General features: G+C 37.8%; 1 protein-coding gene across 4 annotated transcripts in view; it reads right to left on the bottom strand.

The window, feature by feature from the left end:
* The window catches only part of LOC127450730 (liprin-alpha-3-like), a 53,314-nt gene that overhangs the window by 19,340 nt on the left and 15,613 nt on the right, over window positions 1-18,361 (bottom strand). For 3 of the 4 annotated variants that reach the window (XM_051715042.1, XM_051715046.1, XM_051715043.1), the window contains 14 exons: window positions 17,391-17,492; window positions 16,471-16,635; window positions 15,497-15,571; window positions 11,857-11,916; window positions 11,640-11,768; window positions 10,708-10,800; window positions 7,507-7,559; window positions 7,213-7,306; window positions 5,190-5,324; window positions 3,012-3,095; window positions 2,602-2,733; window positions 987-1,049; window positions 790-869; window positions 174-339 (listed from right to left, as the gene is read on the bottom strand). In XM_051715042.1, coding sequence (XP_051571002.1) covers window positions 174-339; window positions 790-869; window positions 987-1,049; window positions 2,602-2,733; window positions 3,012-3,095; window positions 5,190-5,324; window positions 7,213-7,306; window positions 7,507-7,559; window positions 10,708-10,800; window positions 11,640-11,768; window positions 11,857-11,916; window positions 15,497-15,571; window positions 16,471-16,635; window positions 17,391-17,492 — 1,431 coding nt within the window. The remainder of the gene's footprint in view (window positions 1-173; window positions 340-789; window positions 870-986; window positions 1,050-2,601; window positions 2,734-3,011; window positions 3,096-5,189; window positions 5,325-7,212; window positions 7,307-7,506; window positions 7,560-10,707; window positions 10,801-11,639; window positions 11,769-11,856; window positions 11,917-15,496; window positions 15,572-16,470; window positions 16,636-17,390; window positions 17,493-18,361) is intronic. The other variant, XM_051715044.1, reaches the window with a different exon arrangement.

Raw genomic sequence — 18,361 nt, 5'->3', positions numbered from 1 at the left:
CATTGCATATTTCTTCTATACAATTACAGTGAATGATGACTGAGGCTAACATTCAGCCTAATATCTCCTTATGTATTCCATGGAAGACATACGGGATTGGAACAAAATGAGGGTGAGTAAATGATGACAGAACTTTCATTTGTTGGTGAACTATCCCTTTAATAGAGACTTACCTTGCTGGTGTCCTCCCTTGCTCCACCCCAGCGCCCACGATGAGCCCGTCTGACCACGCCTCCGGTGCCTGTGTTTCCATAATGATCTAGGTGGGTGGTGGAGCCGGCAGGAAGTGACCCACCTCCTTGAGAGTACCTCAGCTCCAGGGCGCTTCCTGGCAGAGATCTAATAAAGAGTCCATGGTTAAAGTCTGCATGAAATCAAACACTGATCCTATTTACTTAATACTTGTTCCTGGAGTTATTGTGAATGATTCTTTGGTGCATGTTATTCAAATGAAAAGAAATGTTTGTCTTCATAATCTTTTATCCAAAAATGTAATAACGGCTGATGTCACAAAGTCCTCTTATTTTTCAACCCCTCCCCCTCCACGCACCTGGCTCCATTCTGGTATGTAAGCCCACGTTTCATGATCAATTCAGTTCCTGAATGACAAAATCAAGTCCCACCCTACAGTATTTCTTATTGAATATCTGGTTTCACTTGGAGAGTTCCATTCAATTCCATTATGGAAGTAAGTTGTGTTGCGAATTACGTTTGTTGACTTTGACATGATGAATCAACTAATGATGCTGAGGTCTTTTGATAGAGGACAGCTGATGTGAAAGTGCATACCGTGAGTAAGAGGAACCAGGTCTTCCTCTCAGCTGGTCCAGCTCTAGCTGAAGCCTCTCGAGCTCAGCAATGAGTTGATCCTGAGAGGAATAAGACATTAGCAGCAGATGATGAAGCCATCTGGACAAAGGTCAAGTGAACAGATACTTTTTGGTGTGCAATATCAGCATTACAGTATAATTTAGAAAGGAATGTACCTTGTTTGCTAAAAGATCATCTTGGATCTTTTTCATGTTTGTAAGTTCCTCAGAAAGTGCGTTCTGTAAGACATTACAACAAACTCTTACATTTATATTTATTTACTTGGTAGACGACTTACATCGCATTAAAGGTACATGTGTTATTAGCATGTGTGATCCCCGGGAGTCAAAACCCATGACATTACACTGCAAAAACCAGTATTGATTTTTCTTAAAAGAATAGTTAATCCTAAAATGAAAATTCTCTCATCATTTATTCACCCTCATGCCAACCCAAATGTGTATGACTGATTTTGAGAAGAATAGTTCAGCTCTGTTGGTCAATACAATGCATGTGAATGGGTACCACAATTTTGAAGCTCCAAAAGCACATAAAGGCAGCATAAAAAAATCCATATGACTCCAGTGGTTTAATCGATGTCTTCTGATGCGACCCAGTCGATTTTAGATGAGATCAGACCAAAACATAACTCCTTTTTCACTATAAATCTTGACATCAGCAGTCTCCTTAGTGATCATGTTTTAAAGCTCGATTGTACTTCCTAGCGAAGTGTAATCGAGTTAGAAATCATTATCGTGCCAAGAGACTGCAATGGCAATTTATATTTTGGTCTGTTCTCACCCAAAACCGATTAGATCCCTTCAGAAGGCCAGAGTCATATGGATTACTTTTAAGCTGCCTTTGTGTGCTTTTTGGAGCTTCAAAGTTTGGTTACCATTCACTTGCATTATATGGACCTACAGAACTGAAATATTCTTCAAAAATCCTTTGTGTTCAGCAGAAGAAAGAAAGTCATACACTGGAGGAGTGGTATGAGGGTGAGTGAATGATGAGAGAATTTTACTTTTTGGGTGAAATGTTCCTTTAAGCCGTTTTAAGTCTTATTTTCTAGCAAAAATTAAATTTTCTAGTAAAAAAAAAGTATTTAAAACAAGACACATTTACTTGAGAAGCAAACTTGTGTGAGTTAAGACTTTTTTTTAGAGAATATACAGTATGTTGAATTAAGCGTGTTTTTCTCAAGTCCTCTTTTCTTGTTTTAGGCATAAATCGTACACATCTTTTGTTAGATTTAGGCTAAAAACAAGAAAAAAAATTTTTGCAGATGTGGTAAGAAAAATATACTTGATTCAAGATATATTCTATGAAAATAAGTGTTATAATCTTTATAATATACATTTGTGTCTCAGGTACATTTATCTTGTTTTAAGATTTTTTGATATTTTTACTGGAAAACAAGACTAAAATACTGATTAGGAAAATGACTTTTTGCAGCGTTGGCGTGACTACTAGTACCATGTCTTCTGTTTCTGACATTTAAGATCAAATTATGTTTTGGCTATTGATCACAGTTTCTTTGATGAGAAATGCAACGAGAATGAAACACCTGCTTTTGTACTGACATTATGAGGGAGGACACATATTGGAAGCCTGGAACTGCAGTTAGAGAGGAACATAATTTAAGCAACATCTGGATTTTGAGGGAAACATCAAAGACGTGGTGAAATTTCAAGGCTATTTTTCCTGTATCAAAATGCGTATTCATCGTTGTCAAGGAAATCTGACAATGAGGCTGAAGCAGAAGTTAAATGGAGGTATAGATGATCACACCTTCTCCTCCAGGGCAGCCATTCTCTCTTTCAGGTGTAGCTGAAGTCTCTCATTGGACTCCGACAGAAGCTTGTCCACTGTGTCAGAGAGACGCTTGTTGTGTTCGTCGTTCATCCGCTCCCTCTGCCTCGCCTGAGAGAGAGAGACCGAAAGGTGAGGGAGAGAGAGGAAGGAAAATGGTGATGAATATCGAGTGCATGCTTGACTAACAGTGAAGAAGAAAGTGCAACAGAGCCCTTATAGATATACACACTACTGAGGCACTCTATGTGAATTGACACATAAACGTAGAGTCATCTCAGGTATGTGAAATTACCTTGCTACATCTGAGCATGACATGCTGAATAAAAAAACTCAAAAAAGAGAGAAAAGAGAAATGAAGAGAACAGAAAAGAGGAAGAATGTGTCACCCTCTGTAACTCCTGGTTCTTCTCTTCCAGTTGTGCCTCCAACTGCCTCAGTCGCTCCTCAAAGTTGCCATGGCGCTCCTCGGCCTAAATAATAGAGCCAGAATGACATAAATTATTAATGCAAATTGAGACATTTAGCCTGTTAATGCACTCGTTATTTTGGCTTAATAAATCCAACATCAAGTTTTATTATACTGTTTTGGAATAAAATAGTATAGCTTTCAGTATAGCTCCTCCTTAAGCTTTCATGCAACATTTGCCAAACTCGGCACAGACCTTCAGCCAGTTCTGACTTAAAGGTACTGTAAGTGATTTTTTTTTTTTAGGCAGATGCTATTTGCACCCTGGTGCAAATAATGATATATGCTATTTACAGCCAGAACAAATAGTGGCAAATATTATTTGCATCCCAATCCTGGAGTAAATAATGGTACATACTAATTGCACCCTGGTGCACATAGTGTCAGATGCTATTTGCACCCTGGTGCAAATAATGATATTTGCTATTTACACCCAGTACAAATAGTGGCAAATATTATTTGCACCCCAACCCTGGTGCAAATAATGGTAGATACTAACTGCACCCTGGTGCAAATATAGTTTCAGATGCTATTTGCACCCATATTTAAATACTAACATACAGTATGGGCATCACTGCAGTGTGTTTATTTAGCATCCCACAGACAAACTAAATTAACCCCTACCCCTAAACCTAACCTTAACCTTATCTTGGAAAAAATAACCTTGGTTTTACTACAGTAATTTTGGTTTCACGCAGGAATCAACAGACCCTGTCTCCGGATAAATCCCTTCTCTGCACTCCCCGACATTCACCGTGACCAAATCACTGTGATGAAATCAACATTTATATTCATTTTTATCTATTATTTTAAGAAGTATTAAAGGAAATATTAAGAGTGGAAACAGGAAATCGGGTGGGAAAAAGAGTGGGGCAAAAAGCGGATTCGAACTGCGGTCGCTAGGACAACAGTAAACATTCACACGTCATCTTTAAACCCCACGCCACTGCAGCGGCATCTATTGGTTAGTTTGTTGTATATTTCTGTGGTTCCACCAGACTATCGGGGTACAAATACAGTAGCTACCCTGTGAGGCAGATGCTATTTACACTGAGGTGCAAATAGGCAAATAGTTTTTTTTGAAAGAAATACCTGTCAGATATCACTGAAATAGGTGCCATGAAATATGACACCAATAACAGCCCTAGGCTCTATAAACAGCGGGGAAAAAAGATGTTCGTGGGCCTCGGTCAGATCCTTTGTTTAGCCAATCAGAAGACTTTCTATCTGTCAATCATTGTGCGCGTTCACAGGGCAGCCCATATACTGTATGTCCCACAAAATGCTCAGGGGGTTCCATCGACCTCCATCTGCTCCAACACAGACTCCATTGTGTCTGTGCGCATGTCTTTGGAGGGTGGGGTTTTGGAAAAAGGGGTGTGGCTGATAGAAGTTCTAGAACGGCTAAAATGTAAACTTTTTTTCTCCTAGATGAACTAAAGCACCATAGGTGAATGAAATGTGTTTATATTACGTGCAGCGTTGTTTTAAAATTAGTTTGTTGAGGATAATAAATAGAGTAACACATCCAAACCAAACCCACGATTAGACTATCCGAGTTCTCCTAGGTCACCAAACCTTAGCAGAACAAATACTGTATTTCGTCACAATTTTTAGGTGAACTAAAAGAACTCTGTTCACTTAGTAAGTATAAATTAGCCTTTAGAGTGCTATGACTTTTCTAACAAACTGGGTTTACGGTTTTCAAATGCACCAAAATTCTTATTGTAACACCTCAAAGAGCTTTTAAGCAATGCCCACTAAATTTGCCATAGTCCCTCAGCCTGTTCTAACTTAGCAGGCTTCATAACTAAGTAGACTTTCCCATAGCAGACATCATATCTGTCTCTCTGTCTGTCTATCTTTCTTTCAAATATGTAATTAGTGCATTGCATAAGCCTAAATGGAAACTGCTATATGATCCTATAACTTCAAGGCTTTTAAAAACATTTGTCAAGCTAACAACAATGTTTGTCTTGATGAACTTTCCTTTTTTAGTTCATTATATCATATATAATTTCATATATACATTGGACCTGTCATTCTAAAAGCACGAGACAAAACAGAAACTAATACATCTGGACAGGACAACACACACCTTATTGAGAGCCGCTACCCTCTGGGCGAGCTGGGCCTCGATCTCAGGCAGTGTCTCAGCCCTCTGGAGGGTCTGCTGGAGCTTTTGCTTAGCATCATCCAGACGCTCCTGGAGCTGCCGATTCTTCTCTTCACTCTGTGGGGAACGAGGTATGAAAGGATGAGGGTGACAGAACAATGAGACAGGAACACAATGAAGAACAGCATATCACAAGTTCTTTAGAAAACAAGGGCTTTGTTTTCTGTGGCGACCTCGTGAAACCATAAGAAAACTTCTTGAATAGTCTCACAACTGAATTCCTAACTGAAGCCACCACAGAACCGCAAAAAATAAAACCATTAACAGACATCAAATATAGCCAGGTGAAATCTTTGAGACAACTGAACATTTGCAGTTAAGCGAACATGGAGATATGACAAAACAGAAGTAGTTACATTTTATGTGAAATTAGCCAAACCAACCAATGATTAACCAACACGTCCAGACATATCAAGAAGCCTGGAAGCAGATTCAAGATTCTTGTAGCCATAATCACAGAGCTCCAACCACAAACATCAAACACTACAATAAAAGAAATAGATTCCCTTAGATCTAAAGGCAAACCGTAATTTAAGTAAAAAAAAAAACAGATGTGCTACCAGAGCCAAGTATGTCTCAATCAGCAGTACAGTATTTATGAATCTATCAGTGTTTCCCAACTTGGGAGTGCCATTACGTGAGTTTAGATGTTTAATGTAAAAATATGATAGAAAAAGCGTTTGAATCTCAAGATATGGAATGAATAACAATAACCAGAGGCAATTCTATAATGCTTTATCAATATCCTGAAATGAGAGGTTAAACCTTGGCACATAATTTAAATGCAAACAAAATATAAGAGCTGGTTTTAATGGACAGTTCATGGAAAACCATGAAAGTTTTTGATAAACAGATTTATTTATAACTGCAGAAAATACATGTCCAGGGTGCAAAGTCTGTGATAAAATATCCTGTGGGTCATTTTGAGGAAACATTTGTGCCATTTGTGAGATGTGTGCCCTCATAACTACAGCTACAATTAAAGGACACTGACATTTAGTCCCATAATTAGATAGATTTCGTGTGTAATACAAAAGAAATTTAAGAAAGCAAAAAAACATCAATATATCAGCCAATTTGCATTTGTATTGGCCAAGTCAGAATTTTTAGTTCATCTCTGTAATGGGAAAAAAATCCAGAAATACATTTTAGCATAACAATTTTGTTCTTGGCACAAAGAACAAGAATATTGACTTAAAATAACGTGTGGTACAATAATATTTACTTTACTACTTTAGATCATTACTAGCCATTTTTGTTTTTGCTCTAACCTTCAACCCAAAAATATTTTCAATGTAACAAGGTTGGCATAAAAAATATTTCTGAGAAATATCATGGGTTATTATAATATATATATATATATATATATATATATATATATATATATATATATTTTTTTTTTTTTTTTCTTTTTCACCCAATTTGGAATGCCCAATTCCCAGTGCGCTTTTAAGTCCTCGTGGTCATGTAGTGATTTGCCTCAATCCGGGTGGCGGAGGAAAATTCCAGTTGCCTCCTCGTCTGAGACCATCAACCCACGCATCTTATCACATGGCTTGTTGAGTGCATTGCCACGGAGACATAGCGCATGTGGAGGCTTCATGCCATCCACCGTGGCATCCGCGCTCAACTCACCACATGCCCCACCGAGAACGAACCACATTATGGTGACCACGAGGAGGTTACCCATGTGACTCTACCCTCCCTAGCAACCGGGCCAATTTGGTTGCTTAGGAAACCTGGCTGGAGTCACTCAGCACACCCTGGGATTCAAACTAGTGAACTAGTGAACTCCAGGGGTGGTAGCCAGCGTCTTTTACAACTGAGCTACCCAGGCCCCCTTATATAGATATATATTTGATCAGTGTGGTATCTGTGTTACAACTGTACAATGGTCCTATAATAGTCCTTTCATGTGTGTTTGTATATGATTTCACTCTTGTACCTGTCTGTATAAAGATTCTTTGCTGGCAAGCTCATTCTCCAGCTTGTCTTTGATGTCATGGAGAGAGGTTGCCTCCCTCTGGGCACTAAGATACCTACAGACAAAAAATATACACATTAAACGTCTGTATGGTATATGAAAAGACAAAACTGAGTCTCTAATCTCTATCATGTAATTCAAAAGCACAGTCCAGCTGAATTCTTACTTAGATCAATGCAAACATTTACCATGACACAGAGCTTGTGAAAACAGCGGGTAGATCTGGGCTAATCATGACCATGTGAGACAGTTTACCTGCGCTCTAAAGTGGTGATCCTTTCTTCCATGTCCTCTCTTTGACACAGTGCCTGGGGTTTAGGGAGGGGTAAATAAAATGTTGGATAAAAGAGAGAAAAGTTGAAAAAAGTTAACCAAATATTATAGAGTGAAGCCAAAAATACACATATATAGGGCTGGGTGATATAATCTTGATATTGTTCAGCCTTTTCATCATATTCAATATATATCCTAAAATTTATGTATTTGCTCTCAATGGATTAAAATGGTGATTTATTTTCAATCAGAGGAACCATCGTTTCAGCCAAACAGAAATTGTAGCCAATTATATTAAAAATGTTCAATAATGTTTAAATAAAATTCACAAATTAAGAAATACATTGTCATAAAGAGCAAATTTACCTAAAAGTTTAACATTAATTTTAATATACAGCCAGATAAAATGCCATATAGAGATTTAGATGAACATTTTGCGTAATGACCCAAACTATTTGTTTTGAATAATTGTTTTATTGAAATAGACACACTGAAAATAAATGTTTACCTAAAAAAATGCTTTATGTGGTAACATCTTAATAAACACATTTTATTAAAGTCAAAAATATTAGATAACATCATCGAATCATCTTAAATACATTAGGTTACACAAACAAAACTCATTTTAAGGGTTATAGTGGTATAAATAGCTCCTAAAGGTAACAATTGCAGTGTACCACTTTTTACAGTGTAACATCACGAGAGTGTTCCAATATACATGTGTGTAATATACATTAAGGTGACTGGGAATCTCTTGTAATTCTTTTTCCCCATCCTTGCTTCTTCCTCTAATGCTTTTTTAATACTTAAGTTTAAATCAGAAACGCTATTCAACATGTTTATTAGGAATGTCACAAAATATCAATACATCGATTACTGATCAGCCCCTTTATTTTCTCCATAAGTTTTTGAGGCATCAATATATTAACATTAGCCGACATTTAAATCAGAAGCCTAATTTGTGTCATTTGTGTCATACAATTCACTGTCATTTGGCCTTCCATTCAACGTAGTCTGACGTAATAGCTTTGGGAGACCACAAGGGGGTGATAGATAACATTTACTGTACTTAATACTGAAGGAAGTGTCAATGCGGTTCAGGTGGCAGACCATTCAAAGTTGTGAATCTACTCACCGTGCAAACAAAAGTTATGAAGATTTTTGTATTTCTTTAAGAATGAGCAAAGTGACGTTGACGAGTCTGCAGGTTAGTATATGAAACTGAAATATCAAACGGAACCATTATAAATGGTGATGTTTATTACGCAATGTATTAAGCCTTGAATAGGTTTCATTCAAGCTGGCAAATTACAAAAAAGACATACTTGTAGCTGAAAATACATTGTGCAGGCTATATAAAAGTACATATAAACACAATATATCATCCAGTGATGGCCAGAGTAAATAATCTGTTCTGTGATAATGATGGGTCGAATTTAATGGATGTATGCGACTTGGCACTGCCGAATTTTGAGCAGCCTCCGGAGTCATAGCTGGGTGCTGCCGACAGACAGGGAGTGGCGGTGTGCACACTTTTATAGAAAATAATTGGTTCTAATTTTAGAACACACCATGTCGTCCACCAGATGTTTCTGGTGTACGACACCCTTTAAGTTACCCTGCCGCTCACACTTTACCAAAGTTGTGTTGAGAAATTTGTATGTATCATCTACAATGATTAGCCCTGTTTATATCTGAAAAAATATAGTGTAGATATATAGATAATAATCATCAGGAAAACGCTCTGGTTCTCGATGCGTGAAAAAGGCTTCGATCCCAAGTGTCGGAGATTGGTAAAAAAATCATCACAAATATATATCGTCAGTGTTCGATATATTGCCCCGCCCTGCATTTGTACACAATGCAGACAAAAAGCTTCACAAAACTTCTATACATGCAGTAACCGTTCTTGAGGTTATGCGTCTGTCTAGACAGCAATAAAAAAAAAATTTACCAAACCTGTTTACTTCAGACAGAGCTGACTATAAACAGTTATTATACTATATTATATATTATAAACAGCTGTAATATCGAATATTACATAATTACTGCAAAGGAGAAAGAAGAGGAGGAATAAGCGTTGAAAGAAGTTTTAAAAGTGCACAGCTAGAGGAAAGACAGGGCTTGTGATTTGAGACCATCACTAGTGAGTCGGTGACATGAAACAGATGCTGTTGCCAAGTTGGCAAGTCTTTGTGTTAAGCAGGAGAGTACAGTGCGCCTCTATTATACAGAAAATTAGACTTGTTCCACTGAGGAATGTCAGATAGACAGCTGATTATTTTGTTGGCAGTTTGATTGATCTTGCTTTGGCTAACAGGCACACCCATCAACAACTAGAGCACTTTACCGCCAATTAATCACTGCATTGTGGCAGGAAATGCTTCTAAATGAGAAGAGGGGCAGGGATGAGAACAACACCCTGATTGCCTGACACAAGACTCTTGATTTTGTTGACTTTGGAGTGGTTTAGATGAGAACTTAGTAGACGTTCACCAAAAAATCAAAATTTTGTCATCATTTACTCCAAACCTGTATGACTTTTTCCGTTGAACACAAAAGGTGAATTTAAAATAATAATTAATAAGTCCTGGCCACTCTTTTCCATATAATAAGAGTGAATGACGACTGGGGCTGTCAAGCTTCAAAATTGCATAAAAGCATAAAAGTATCATATTCTAAATGTTCTGAAGTCACACAATCGTTTTGAAATTTCAGACTGAAATTTAAGCCGTCATTAAACCAGATTTGCAAACAAATAATTCAAACTGGTTTTGTGAACTGGATCAATCGATTCATTGAAAAGATCAGACTCAAAAGAACATTTCGTTCTCGAGTTGAACATTTCTACTTCTACGAATCGAGTTCAATTTCAGTCTGTTCCTTACACAAAGCAATCATATAGTTTCAGAAGAATTGGAATATAACGCATGTGTTAAATAAGTCATACGGGCCGTACTTAAGATACTTTTATGGTGCATTTTTGTCATTTAAGGCTTGATAGCCCCAGTCCTAATTTACCTAAATTATATGCAAAAGAATGGCCAGAATTTCACTCAAAAATTCACCTTTTGTGTTCCACAGTAGAAAGAAAGTCGTACAGGTTTCGAGTGACATGAAGGTGAGTAAATGATAACAGAATATAAATCTTTGCGTGAACTTTGCCTTTAACCTTTGACCCACCTCTTTGACATCCCTCTGAAGCTTCTGATTGGCTTCCTCAGATTTAGCTAATTCCCTCCTGGCGGTTGTGAGCTGTTCCTCGATTTCTCCAACCTGTGCATGGGAGGCATGGCTCAGACGTTAACATGTGCACATGAATGTATCAAAACACACAAACAAGCCAACAAAACTTGGATGCATTCTAATAGCCTTGTCTTCCTCTGTCGTTTTTGCAATACTGTGTACATCCACCAGTGGGCAGCAAAAAGTGACAATGTTTTTTTTTGCTCAGCATCTCCTCAGATCCTGTATTTCTATGGCAACCATAGGAATTCCAGTCCTCCTTCTGTCTGGCTAACTGGAACCTTCTCATCCAAAATGTGTCATTGCTTGGTGTGTCATAATGTATGCCTTCTACCGCCCCGTCTGTCCCATATTTTCTTCCTGTGTCCATGTTTTTTCTCAAGAGTACTTGTTCTAAGGATGGGTCACAATGATGGACTAGTTGACTAGAATTGGGGTTATCTAGATTTCTTTTATATGCACTGCTTAAATTAGAATGTTGACAGCATGCTGTGATTTAGCTATTTAGAGGAAAACAACAACTTTTCATGGTAAAAACTGCATCGTAAATGTTTATAAAAAATATTGCCATTCTTTTTAGATAGCATGTCAAGTTAAATATAGGCCTTTTCAAAGGCACGTCTCGAGACTCCTCCATTTGGTTTCATTCCTTCAAGCTGTTTTTGAACGCAAGAATGCACTTTATTTGCCAACGCTCCCTAAGAAATGTGTCCGGATGGGGTGAGGTGAACCTGAAACCAACCTAATTGTTCAGGGCTTCTTTAAGACCATCTAGTCCAATAGTCTATTTTGAAAATACAGTATGTAGTTTTGTACATCCCTACAGCATACATACATTATGTGTGCATCATACAAACACATATACTCACTTGTCTGCACATAAGAGCCAGTCTCTCTTTCAACTGTGAAAGCTCTGCTCTCTGTCTCTCTATCTCTCCTTCTCTCTGTCTGTCAATCTCTCCATCATCCAAGATGGAGGAGGGACCGTTCGGGAGCCGCTGTGTGAAGCAATGCAAAAACAGAGTGTAAGGAATAGAACAATGAAAAATTCATATTAAACAGTCATTATACACAGTTATGACTCACCTCCTTTCCATTGTCCAAACCCCGCTCTCTCCTTTTAATCTGATCCCGCAAAGACAGTACCTAAGTTTAACAGACAAATCTAAACATGCAAGACCATAAACAGACCAGACTACCACTAGGTGGGGTAAAAATTTATTTTTAAAAATATTGCGATTAGGGCTGTCAATCAATTCTCGTCTAATTAATTACATGACAGGCCAAATAATTAATCTAATTAATCTCATATACAAATATTTGCATATAAAGCCCCCCAAATAATAATAATTCAATATAAAATGATGAAATAATTATATTTCAATAATTATAAATACAATTTAAATAATAAAAATGCATAACATTATTGTGGCAGACAAATAAAGCATCGATAAGAGCAAAACAAAAAGTGGCTTTAGAAGGCAATACATTGTTCAGTTCCATATTATTTAAAATAAGTCTATCATTGACCACAGCAATACATTTTGCAGTTGAATTGTCCATCTGTCTGAGAAAGATTTCTTAAAAGGCCTTTCCTAAGGATGTGTCAATGTACACATGCGTCAGATGGACGCTTTTGGAGCATTTCACTTAGGGCTGAGTATTGATACAGATTTCCCGATTCAATTTTATTCCGATTCACAAGCTCTCGATTCGATTTCGATTCAATATTGATTCATATGGGTTTATTTCATTTATAATGTCCCTTTTGCTTATATATAAAAGAAATTCTCTCCCAGCTAATGCTGTTAATTATACAGGGGACCTTTTAACTAGGTACATTAGGAAAATATTAGTTTTACTAATTATATTTTATTACTTTTTCATAATTTTGGTCACATTTTGGCTTTTTAAAAATGAACAAATAAATGTATTCAATCAATAAATAAGATATTATATTTCATATATTATTTTTGTTACGTATTTATTGTTAAATTGCATAATTTGTACTATTTACATTGATTTGTTGAACATGTGCTAAAACCGGTACTGTCTCTTTAAAAAAAAAAAAATGCCATTTTAAACAGCACCTTTAAATGAGCGCATGTTAACTAGAGAGGTCTCAAATGGCTTTACCTCATCTGTGCGATGCATGATTAGAATTAAATGTTTTTTTGTAGTTGTTTTTGATCAACAACTGACTGTAAAGAATAGAAAGGGCATTAAAAGAGACAGTATTCAATGACAAATGGGTTGTGTGGATCTTGTCTTGGACACATTACACGGAACAAATTTTAATCTCAACACGCTGTGAAAGGATCTCGCTACTGAACACTTCACGACTAAACTACACAAATACTGGTGAGTGAAATGTAAACATGTACCAGCCAGTTGCCAAATATATTCAGTTTAGTCACATAGCGGGACATTTTGTTGCAAATGTGAGTGATTTCCTCTCTTTGTAGTGGAGGGCTGCGCACTGAGTGAGAGATCAGTCTTGGGATTTAAAAATCGATATCGAGATCATTCAAAAGAACATCGCGATTCATCGGAAAAACAATATATTTATGCACCCCTAGTTTCACCCCTAGTTGCAGTTGTGGTTGTGTTGTGTTGTGTCAAAAACATAGCTTTTTAGGTTACTTTGTTAAGTTAAACATAGTATCACGGTATTTGGAATTGCATTCAGTTCAGTTGTTTTTAATGAATGAATGAACGTTAAATTTATATAGTGCTTTTCTGACACTACACTCAAAGCGCTTTACACAGTGAAAAGGGGACTCTCCTCAACCACCACCAGTGTGCAGCATCCACCTGGATGATGCAACAGCAGCCATAGTGCACCAATACACTCACCAGCTATTGGTGGAGAGGAGAAAGTGGAGTGATAGAGCCAATTAATGGATGGGGATTATTAGGAAGCCATGATTGATAAGGGCCAATGGGGGGAATTTGGCCAGGACACCTGGCCAAATTTGTTTGGATTTGTAATGACCACAGAGAGTCAGGACCTCAGTTTAATGTCTCATTCAAAGGACAGTGCCTTTTTACAGTATAGTGTGCCCATCACTATACTGGGGCATTAGGAACTACACAGACCACAGGGTGAGCACCCCCTGCTGGACTCCCTAATACCTCTTCCAACAGCAACCTTAGTTTTCCCAGGATGTCTCCCATCCAGGTACTGACCAGGCTCAGCCCTGCTTAGCTTGAGTAGGCAGCCAGTCTTGAGCTACAGGGTGATATGGTTGCTGGCTGAACGTGAACATGAACGTGAACGTGAACGTAAACGTAAGAGTGTGTTCTCATCTTGTGCTGTTGCTGCTGACAAGCAAGCCAAGAGTAGCTTGTTGTCTGTGCAGCTGCCTGTTGTCTATACAGCTGGAGTTTGGCTGACTGCCCTCTGCTGAAAACAGGTGATATTTCAAGCTTGAATTACTCTGATGGTTGGAATATTCCTTTTTACAGCCAGAGTAGAGGTCTGCATTCTCCCGGAACTCCCGTGGGACCCGATCAGATTTTTTGCGGTGTGGGATCAAATTTCAGAGTTGAAGGCGGTAGCTGAGGTTATGTCCATGAGTTGTGTGCAGGAGCGAACAATAAACAGAAAATCCAACGTAAAAATGTGCACACAACATGTGCATCAAATGATCCACTATTTTGAGCAGGCTATAATCAACTGTGCTTTACAAGAATGGCGAAGCAAAGCGTGGACTGTGTCATCAAAGGATGTGAAACTGGGAATGGAAAATTGTCAATTTAAGTGTTAAGATACCAACCTCAGGCAAGTAAGATGGGCATCATGTCACGCATCATCTGATAATAGCAACAACAGAAAAATAAAATGTTATTTGTGTACACTGTACAGACTTAAACAGACTTTTTGTCTGTTTGTATGGCTGTTGCCCTATGTGGTAAACAAATGCAGGCTTGCGGGAATGGGAGCGGTCGGGAAGAAAATCTCTGCAGGCAAAGAGTGGGTGAACATGGAGTAAAATTCAGCGGGAGCGTTCAGGCGCAAGATAGAAACTTGCGGGAGCGGGAGCGGGATGGAAAAAGCAGACCCGCGCAGACCTCTGGTCCGGAGACGTGATTAAATTGCATTTTTAAACATAATTTTTTATATAGTTAATCGCACTGAATTAACGCATTAAATCAACAGCCCTTTTTGTGATATTTTACCTAACATATTACACTGTAAAAATATTCAAACACCAAAAAATTATATTTTGAGATACAAAATAAATGTTGATCACCACTCAGAGCAAGCGTGTGAGAACACAAAACATTCTGCATCATTAGATCAATAAAGACTCAATGTAACACAACACAACCCACCACAAACTCAGAAAAAGCTAAGAATAGTCTATGACTTGTTTCAGCAAGTGTGTTCATGTAATAAATATTGGAACCAGGGTTCGCTATTCCCTCACATATTTTTTTTCCGCTGACACATTTTTTGCTGACCTATCCTCTGTGCTGTTTCTATTGCTCCATGATGAAGTAAGAATTTCAGCACTTGTTGTGCAAAGCATAGGTAAAAGAAGCGAGTAAAACATTGCAATTTATTGCGATACACTAAACATAAAGAATTGAAATATTATCATAGCATGACCCAGATATTGATATAATATCAGATTGTCAGATCCTGTTGATTCCTACCCCTAACTACCACAGACTGAGAGAAATGAGGTACAAACTTGTATTATGACAGTATGATGCTCACCTCATTTGTGGACACCTCAAGCTCTTCTTCTAGAACAGCAACTCTCTCTAAAGCCACACGCAATCTCTCACGCACCTGAGGGACCAAGGAACAATAGACAATGGATCAGCAGGGAGAAGCTGTCCAAAAAAACTTCTTTGAATAGACACATGTATTCTTCAGACATGTAGCTGTGGCATTTTTATGTTATCCAAACCCCTATGACCTAAAATATTTACTTGTAGTAGTAAATAGTATTGTTAACCTTACAATAAATAGCTATAACGAATTTTCATGTTTTTTATATTGCATAACTAAAAAAAAGAATTCAGTCATTTTTAAGAGATCATATAAATGTCCTATTATTTTTTCATTATTATGCATTTTTTATTAGATTTGATTAATCTTTGGGATTTCTCATCCAAGTACTAACCAAGACCTACGCTGTTTAGCTTCCGAGATCGACAAGATTAGGCGTGCTCACAGTGGTATTGCCAAAAGCAGCTTTGGCATTCCCGTCTCAAAAACTGCCCTGTAATTTGTGAAGCCCCGGTTGGGAAATTTGATTAAATTTATGACTTTGGCTTAATATGTAACCATGGGGTTCATCGGGTTATAATTTTGGGTCTTTAGGGTAACACTGTGTCCCAACTAAATGCAATAAGACTTTCCTTTAAAACTTTTCATCAAAGTTTCCATTAGATAATTTTTTCTGTCCACACAAAAAGCAAAATTGCTGCAATGTGTGACAAAATCACATCCAATCATAATATATTTGATGTTTAATATATACAGCTACTGTATGTGGAGTGGAATTTTGAACCAATGAGATTTCACTGTGGGTAGCACTACATAGTGCAACAACAAAAAACAAAAACCAAACAACAGGCATAATGTTGCTCATCCATTGTTATGGTCGCAACTAGATAAGACAAAAACATTATGGAAGAAATAAGATTTATCAATGTAGAACAGCACAGTGTAGGGTTGCTGACCTTTTCATCCAGGGCTTTGTGGTGTTCAAACAGAGATTTGAGGGCCTTGAGCACCTCCACCTCACTGGAGACTCCAGCAGGAGACTGAGCCTGCCTCTTCACCACAGTCATCCTCAGAGAACGCTCGTGTCGAGATACCAGGCACTCCAGATGCTCCAGAAGCAGCTACACATCGAGCGAAAAAAGAAAAGAAAAGAAAAGAAAAGAAAAGAAAAGAAAAGAAAAGAAAACAAAACAAAACAGAGAAAGTGAGAATTTAGGCCTATACAGTGTCCCCAAAATGTTTTTGGATACTTCAGTAACACTTAAAAATGTACAGTATGAATGTCAGTGCATTAGAAACAAAATATCAAACCAAGTGCATCTGCAAACAAATGCTTTTAGACCTTTTCTGAGAATTAACTTCACTTTTCTTAGCCATTAATGCAAATAATTTAACCAAATAGTCTCATTGGTGATTTTTTGTAGATGTAAGAAGTCAGTTCCCCTGAAGTTCACACATGTTTCCTTGTAGAGAAACCACAGGTTCATCACATTAACTTTGGACATGTTCTAGTGGAACAGTTCCACAAGTCTGACAACTGGAAAGTATCCAAAATATACCTTTTTTTTTCTAAATGTTGAACAATAGATCTGTTGTTTATCATCTGAAACAAATTTTTTTTGTGAAACATCTTGCTTAAAAAATGTGTCAGTGCTATATTCCTTTCAAATAAATGCTACTTGGTTAGATATTTTATCTAAAGAAAGGGCATTCATACATTTTTAAGCATGTCCAAATACTGTGAGTATGTGATAACGCACCCCCAACCAAAACTTTTAATAAAAACAAACACTCAAAACACAAATAAAGAGAATATGATGTTTGAACTCTCTCTCTCTCTTTTACACACACAGATTATGGTTATGGAGTTACTGACCCGTGTATTGTTCCTCTCTGCCTTGAGCTCAGCAATCTCCTCCTCTCTCTCCAGCAGCTGCTCCCGACATACATTAAGCTCTTTGGTCAACACCGCAAACTCCTGCTCATACACACAAACACACACACACAGCACAGAAAAATTTGTCTTGTCTCATCTTTGCAGACTCCTACCAATCAACACAGCAAATAAACCAATAAGTCCACATCCAGTGCTATGGTCAGCCTAAAATATATTACAATCCTTTAAAACTGCTTACACATTAATCAAACCACACACACATAATGTAAAAAGTAAAACAATGGCAATGCATGCATGCGTTCATTAGGCTATGGTGTATACAAACACCATCACACATCCACACTTAACAATACTTTCATACTTCCACACATTCAACTCTAGGGCTGCTTCATTTGGTTAAAAATCTTATTGTGGGGGACCTGGGTAGCTCAGTGGTAAAGACGCTGGCTACCACCCCTGGGGTTCGCTAGTTTGCTAGTTCGAATCCCATGGTGTGCTGAGTAACTCCAGCCAGGTCTCCTAAGCAACCAAATTGGCCTGGTTGCTAGGGAGGGTAGAGTCACATGGGGTAACCTCCTCACGATCGCGATAATGTGGTTCTCAGTGAGTTGAGTGTGGATGCCACAGTGGGTGGTATGAAGCCTCCACATGTGCTATGTCTCCATGGCAACGCACTCAACAAGTCATATGATAAGATGCACAGGTTGACAATCTCAGATGCGGAGGCAACTGGAATTCGTCCTCTGCCACCTGGATTGAGGCAAATCACTACACGACCAAGAGGACTTAAAAGCACATTGGGAATTGGGCATTCCAAATTGGGAGAAAAAAAATAATATCTTATTGTGAGTAGTTTGACAAATGTTGTAGTTGCAGTTTGAAATAAAATGTTAAGATCTCCCACTGCTGCTTGCATTGATTTTTATCAAGGCTAAAATTACAAAGACATA

This window comes from Myxocyprinus asiaticus, chromosome 13 (genome assembly GCF_019703515.2).
Source record: "Myxocyprinus asiaticus isolate MX2 ecotype Aquarium Trade chromosome 13, UBuf_Myxa_2, whole genome shotgun sequence".
NCBI lineage: Eukaryota > Metazoa > Chordata > Actinopteri > Cypriniformes > Catostomidae > Myxocyprinus > Myxocyprinus asiaticus.
The sequence above is the reverse complement of the archived record's forward strand: the minus strand, read 5'-3'. Positions and strand labels throughout refer to the sequence as shown.